The 7,350-nt window shown below is 39.2% G+C and overlaps 1 protein-coding gene across 1 annotated transcript; it reads left to right on the top strand.

Moving 5' to 3' along the window:
• Nucleotides 1–323: 323 nt before the first annotated feature.
• On the top strand, nucleotides 324–5,407 carry RIPPLY2 (ripply transcriptional repressor 2). Its single transcript, XM_063312551.1, has 4 exons — nucleotides 324–485; nucleotides 658–733; nucleotides 1,645–1,709; nucleotides 5,138–5,407. Exons 1-4 carry the CDS (start codon nucleotides 403–405, stop codon nucleotides 5,301–5,303), a joined length of 390 nt encoding a protein of 129 aa, XP_063168621.1. The 5' UTR covers nucleotides 324–402; the 3' UTR covers nucleotides 5,304–5,407.
• Nucleotides 5,408–7,350: the final 1,943 nt, after the last annotated feature.

Below are 7,350 nucleotides of genomic sequence, written 5' to 3'. Positions count from 1 at the left end.
AACACGGGAAGCGCTGTTCTTTCCAGCACAAACTGGACGTTCCCTGGCTTTCTCACACTGGACACGGCCAACGAGATCCCAAGCGTGACTGAGCGTCCCCTCTTAATGACAACAGCCATGTGTCTGCTCAAGTGTGATTAACACTCACTTGCCAAATCTCGCCCTGGGCCATTTGGAACTTGCACGCGTCCACGCTCCTTGTTTACCCCGCTGCGGCTTTCACGCGCAGCCTTTTTGTTTACCTCTCCGGCAAATGAGATAAGGTGGCTGGGAGGCTACTAAGCAATCGTTATAAAAACCCCTCGGGAGACAGCTGATCCACAACCCAGTCCAGGGAGACGACGAGGAAATAAGCTGCAACATTTTACCAGCGCGTTGCCTGGGCAGAGCGCTGGTCAGAGCATGGAGGATTCGCAGCTCTGCCTCCACAATTCTCCTCCGCTTGGAACCGTAAACCCCCGCATCTACTCCAAAGACGCTTCAGGGTAGCCGAGCTCTGCTCCAGTCGAGCGCAATCACCACGAGGGCCTGTAACAGCCAACCTGCGCTTGGTTAGCAAGCGCTTGGGGTGGTTTTGTTCCCTCCTTTCCCGCTTCTTGATCGCGCGGGAAAAATGGAGCCAGCCCGGCTAACGCAGCGTGTCTAATTTATTTGCAGGTCCGAAGGATTCTGGAGACCTTGGATCCCCACCCCAAAAGATGCCGAAAGATGGTGTGTGCAAAATGATGAGGCGGTGAGTGTGTCCAGTATTGAAAATTATGACAGCCCTTCCACGTGGGATTGTGCTGCACGAGCCGGTCTTCCTTAGTTAACTAATTCAGTGTTGTTCAATTTGGCGTACAGTGAGTGGGGAAACCTAAAAAGGAAGGAAATGTCTGACATTTACAGTTACTACCACTTCTAAAGTAGTATGTGAGATACTGGCACATTAACAATAATAAAGATCACACTGCATTCCACGAAGGACCCTTTTAAAAAAAAAGCTGGGAGGTTGATTTATGGAGGAGACCAAAGTGGTTTTATATAATTCATATTGCATGTGTTGCTCCTGTAATTGAAATGTAATTCCTAAATTGGTTATGTCTTTTGACAATGTGATATATCAACTTAGGTTGGGCACCATGAAAGGCAGCAGTTTATTAATTAGTATTTTAAGATTTATGGTGATTATAATTTTACAAGCAGGAGAGATGCATTGGTGGGATTTTTTGGCAAAATAACCACACACCTTGCATTAGAGTGCTTCAGGTGCTAAAAGGTTTTATGCACTGGCTAAAAGGAAATCCAGTATTTCCTTTGAGATGACTGGGGGACTTTAGGCCAGTCACTCTCCTTCAGCCCAGCCTACCTCATAGGGTTGCTGTTGAAGAAAAAAAAAACTGGAGGAGGAAGTGCTAGGTACACTTCCTGAACAAAGGCAGGATATAAACCTAACATACAAATATAAATATATAATAATATTACTTTTATTGTTTTACTTTATTGTTTTATTGTGTGCCACCCAGAGTCATGTCCCTGAGATGGGCGGCTATATAAATTTGAAAAAAATAAATAAATAACTTCCATTACCCATTTCAGATGCCTTCCTTTTGAGAATATCCTAATTTTAAACCATTCTGTGTTGACCTTTATTTCTTGCTCCAGTTGCACAGCCCTTCTGAGGCTACAGAAGACTGTGCAAAGCTTGCACAATATACCCACCCAGTCAGGTAAGACAAAACCATTTCTATTTTTTCCTAAAACATAGTATCAGTGAGACTCTCAGGATTATCTTTTCCATTTTTCCCAGCAGGGTTCCTGTGCCCTTAACTGCTGGCTACTGGGAAAAACTCCTTTAGGTGAAGCTGTGAATTGTATATTTTCAGGTAGTAGTTAATCATACAGAAAGGTGCCAAGAAAAGTGATAGGTTTGTATATAAGATATTTATTTGGAATTGTATCACACAAAACTTTCCAGGTTTTCAACTAGTAGCTAGAAGCCCCCTGAGTGGCTTTGGGCCAGTTACCATCTCTCCCTCCCCCCTCTCTCCCCCCAATCCATTTTACAGGGTAGTTGTGTGGAAAGATAGGGAGCACTGTGTAGGATATCCTGAGCTTATGTATGAAAGGCAGAACATAAATAGAACAAGCTAATCCAAAATATAACATGCATACATACACAATAAAGGCTTCTCAACCTGATTTCCCAATATTTCAGGCCTCTCCAAAGTTATTCCAAAGCCTTCAGAAAATTTTCTCCCAGTGCTTCCTTGGTTTACAGTGTTTTAATTTTGTTGCTTTAGTGATGTTTTCTTATGTCTTTATTCTTTTTAGCATGTGCAATGGCAGTTACAACAGATGACTTTTCATCTGGTCTGAAGCCGGCCATATCAGTTGGCAGAGTGCCTTTTGAGCTAATTAGAAGGCAGCAAAATATTACTTCCTTGTTATTTTTGTATTTTTATTGCCTGGGAACAGAAGAGGCAATGAAAATGCATTTATTTTTGAAATAAATGCTATCCTTATTTCAAGATACACTTGAAAGATTTTCTGTCTCAGATGCTAGAAGAGTTGGAGCTGCTGTTGGGATTCTGCATCTTGACTGGGAGGGATACTATTTTCTGCACACCTAAATGTCTTAGGCCATGGTTCCACCTTGTCACAAACCTGCCCTGGTAATATGTTTTTCTGCCATGTTCCTCTGATGTTGCCTTCATCTCCACCCCAGCCTGTAAGTGAGAGCACCTGACCTCTTCTTTAGCTGTACTGGCATTAAGATAGCATTTAGTCTGACTCCCTCCAAGGACAGTCTCATTCTCAATGAAGAGGCATCAAATGATGAAAGCAATGTCACCTGATAATGCCACAGACTCTGCCCCTTTTCATGCACATATGAACGGGCAGAGCTGGTGATGTGACAATGCTGTACAGCTTTTATCATTTCAATGAAAACGTTGGATCCTGCAGAGGCCTCTGCCTGAAGGTGTATAAAATCTGGTAGGTATTGTCACCATGACCTTGGAGGGAAATGAGGGGATCACAGTAACTGGCAATTGAAGCAACAGAGACCAGGTAGGGACTGCGCAACAGTTTTTGTGGACTCAAGGTTGAATGTTAAGCACTTCAACTCAGCAATGGGAAAAGACCTTAAGTCTGACTCTAAAGTTGTCACCTGCATAGTACTGTTCTTCTGCTCCTCCTGGTGGCCACGTTGTAGCATCTATCTCAATATTTTTATTATTTATTTGTATGAAATACATATCCTGCCTTTCTCATGTTTATGCACCACAGTCAAGAACAGGAACCCTAGAGCAGCTATTTGGTTGAATTTTGCTGACTGATCCAAGGCCACAAATTTCAGCCAAGTTTTCTTTGGAGCTGATCACTGTACTTTCCAAACCATGGGGCATGATTTTCAAAGCAATTGATAAGAAAGTCAGCATGGATCCATGTGGCAGATGTGTCTAAACCACCACAGTCAATGTTTCTGTCATTCCTACAGCTGCACACTGGTTACACTGTGGGTCCTTACCAGATGCAAGCTGAGCACCTCAAGATCCAAGGCCACCCATAGCATTTCAGTATGGCTTCCCTCCTCCTTTACAGACTTAGTCACCCTCTCTGAGAACAGCATAGTCTGCATAGGATGAATTAGAGCCTTGCCATGCTGCATATTTTTACTCAAAAAATTCCCCTGGTTTTTCCCCACAGATAATGGAAAATTGTCCTGTATAGATACACTTGTAGTAAGCAACGAAGTAGAACTTTTGGAGCAGTGCTAAATGTCCTTCATTGGACATGAATATTAATAACTTCCATGGAATCATTAAGTGCCCCAAATTATTAAAAACTGCAGCCACAAATTCCCCGCCTGATACCTCTGAACTCCATTTAATCTGCGGATAAGACACAATGTGCTTGAATTGTGCCAGAGAAGTTGCATTTTTTCCCATATATGCTTATTTGATTATGAAGGGTGATTATTTAAGTATTTTGGGCAAGAGGTATGATTTTTTTTAAGGCTACACTTTGAGAATGAATGGACTTACTAGATATTTAGTGCACGATCAGGTTCTGAGTTTATTATTTCTACGTGTACTTGCATTACAGTAGTGAATTAGCTGAACCACATTAGAATGATGTGTTCTAAAAATACTCTTTTCTGAATACAAGGGAAGCCTTAGATGTGAAATGACTTATGTGTTGAATAAAATTTGAATTTCCCGTTAAACATTTATTTTGTGCTTTAATATTATTGGTCTAGTAAAGTGAAGTATCAGTTTCCTAACTTTCTTGCCTTGTAACAGGAATAGAAGTGGGGATATCGATTGGGAAAATTAAAGATTCCCCTTCAATCTGGGATTTTTCCTACAAGCATTCCTGGTTATTTGTAGTACTTCTGCAGATGTGTGTATGGGGTCATGCTTGCTGTAATTAAGTATTGTGTGGTCTTAAATGAACTTACTATGTCTTCTTGCCTGTGTACACTTCTTATGGTTATTTTAAAATCCTTCCAGTTTTAAAAAGCAGTTTTTGATCTTAAGCTCCTTTTGAGAAAAGTTAGAATGTTAGTCCTGTTGAATCATCTTGAATGTGCTCAATAAAGTGGCAGTTATAAATGAATAGTTTCAATGTCAGAAGGTGCTTTGAATCTCCAGTGTTAATTGTTCTGCCTAGATAATTGACTTTACCATTTGTTTGAAAGGTTTGGATGTAAAATCTCAGCATTAGCAAGTTCTTATCCACAACAGAACAGCAGATATATATTTAAAAATAAATTTAGAAAATAAATTTCTCCTATCAAATCACAGTATATTTTGTAGAAGATTTATGACAGATTCTGAGGTAGAATGTTAATGCAAATCTGATTTCTGTGCTTTAACAAATTGAAAAGCATTTAGCTCCCCTGAGAGTATAAAGGCAATCTTTTAACAAACCTATGTATTAATTAATTCAGCGGCATATATTTGGTATAAAAAGAAAAGGATATCCCTAGTTGTGTATAGTTCCATTTTGCTGTTAAATACCACTAATATTAAAGAAGTGATGATTTATTTCAAGCTAATGGTATATTAACTAGATTGAGATGAAGCCCAGGGTGAAGCAATCTTTAATCATTCTTTAAATATTAAATTACAAACATGTCTATTTGTTTTAGGTTATTCTGGCCCAAATCAAGGTGTTTTGACTACCTGTATCATGAAGCTGAAGCACTTCTGAGGAACTTTCCTGTCCAAGCCACAATTTTTTTTTATGACGAATCAGAGAGTGAGGAAGATAGCGATGGGATGGAGCATGAGTCTGGAGCAGAAGTGGATAATTAACTGCGCTGTCTCCAAATGACCCTGTTTATATTCCTTTATTTAATTTTGATATCAGTATGTAATCATAATATTTTAAGCTAATTTATATGTAAGTTATTGTGAAATTAAAAACTCGAAGTTTTATTTTTTTTATAATACTAGTATGTGAGGTTTTTATGTCTTTTGCATAATGTCTCCTCCCTTGTCCTTCTGAAATCAGTAATTTAGTTATGCTAATATTATGCTAATATACTAATTCATAAAATGAAAAGATCTAAAACTACAGGAGTGGCCAGATTAAATAGGGGTGAGATGTTAGAAAAGATGGGTTGAGAGGTTCCATATCAGGATTCAAAACTTTTTTTTTCCTCAGAAAGAACAGTAATTTTTGATTTCTTATACATGTAACTAAACATATATAAAACATATCTAAAGTGCTATCACTGGAAGTGAACCACATGCAAAACTTCTCAGGACCTCAACCTTGTGGTTTTCAGAGTTACAGTAACAACATGTGTGAAAGGAAGGAACATACATTTCCAATTTTTTACACCCAGTAAAATGTATTCTCATCCTACAAACTGCCTTTCAAGTTGCCTTATTTCCAATCTAGTAAAATTAATGTTGCAATCCAATACATATTTCTATTGGAGTGAGTCCCAGTGAAGGCAATATGACTTATTTCTGAATCAGTACACATTAAGGGTACATTGCACATAACTGAAACTTCCTAGAGATTAAATCCATTCAGACTGAATAAGTACTAAATATATGGCTCTTTATTTTTTTAACTTTTATTGTTCACGGGTATGATTTTATTACTGTGAGCTGCCTTGCTGAAATAAGCTGAAGTGACTCACAAAAGTGATGTACAATACAGTAAATGATGAAAACAAAAAAATATACTGTATATTAAAGTTGCATATTGAGGAAGGAAAAATATAAATATAGCAGTACTTGCAGGAAGGTCAAAATCCCCAAGACAGTGACTATGATGCCACCTCCATCGTGTTGCTGATTTACGCACCAACACCCACGCTCAGTGCAGGGTCACAAATCACCCTGCTTTAGGGCCTACTAAGAAGCCCATGTTTTTAGAGCTTCCCTACATAATAGGGTGAGGCTGAGAGGTCTTTGTGGGGAATGCCATTACTTTATGAGCTAATGCAGTAAAATGCATGTCTTTGCAGTCTTATGTCTTGAACTTAATAACGGTTCTTACGTTCTATTAGAGAAACGTGGAAACAACCCAAAACTTACTTAAAATATATTGGAAAAAGAGCATAATGCTAAATGCAGTTAACTGATTTCTTTTAAAACTTGTTCTGGTTGAAAAATAATCCTCCATGAGAAATTTATTTATTTATTTATTCGGGTTTGCCTTTTCCTCCAGTCAGAAGCCCTCCCCCCTCCAGCTCCATGCAGAAATCATTCATCAGCGAGCATTCAAATAGATAGAAAATGTGAGCAAAGGTAAAGCTATGCAGTTGAGCTAAGCAAATAAATGACCCCTGACATTTCTGTCTGTACCTTCCCTGCCAACATTACTCTGCTCCCCAGTCAGGAAATTTACACTTAGTTCTTCCTACATCAGAAGCTGCACCCAGAATAGAATGGGGAACAAGGAACTTCCAGCTCTGTCTTCTAGCCCGCTCCCCGGCCTCTCACTAAGTATTTATAAAATATTTTAGAGTAACTATCTAGCCTGCAGGCTCCTAAATCCACTACAACTCAAACAGGCATAGGATTTTAGACCAGGTTAGTAACTTCTAATATCAACGACAGGATGCTGAGTTTTCCTCAGTGCCACGGGCAGTTTTTAAATTATGTTGTCTTTGTTAATCTACATACAGTATTAGTTCCATGTGATGACATTTCAGAGAAAGCATATTGGATCGACTGGATATTTCCCCTGTGTAGGCCTGCATAAATATACGTACAGCCCTCTCCAATATAAGGGCTGGGCAGTGTTTCAGAGACAAAGGGAAAATAGTGTTTTGGAGTGTGCGAGGTCATGAACTGAGCACCTGTCTGCAATTCCTTAGAGCAGATGCATCTTTTCCCACGA

Source organism: Candoia aspera, chromosome 1, assembly GCF_035149785.1.
Source record: "Candoia aspera isolate rCanAsp1 chromosome 1, rCanAsp1.hap2, whole genome shotgun sequence".
NCBI classification, from domain to species: Eukaryota; Metazoa; Chordata; class Lepidosauria; order Squamata; family Boidae; genus Candoia; species Candoia aspera.
Note: the sequence above shows the minus strand (reverse complement) of the source record. Positions and strands in the feature narration are given on the sequence as shown.

Excerpts from the sequence above, each read along its gene's own strand:
- RIPPLY2 (XM_063312551.1), top strand. The coding sequence starts at position 403 with ATGGAGGATTCGCAGCTCTGCCTCCACAATTCTCCTCCGCTTGGAACC. Across the intron at positions 734-1,644 it reads GTGTGCAAAATGATGAGGCG|TTGCACAGCCCTTCTGAGGC; the intron begins GTGAGTGTGTCC and ends TTCTTGCTCCAG. Across the intron at positions 1,710-5,137 it reads CAATATACCCACCCAGTCAG|GTTATTCTGGCCCAAATCAA; the intron begins GTAAGACAAAAC and ends TATTTGTTTTAG.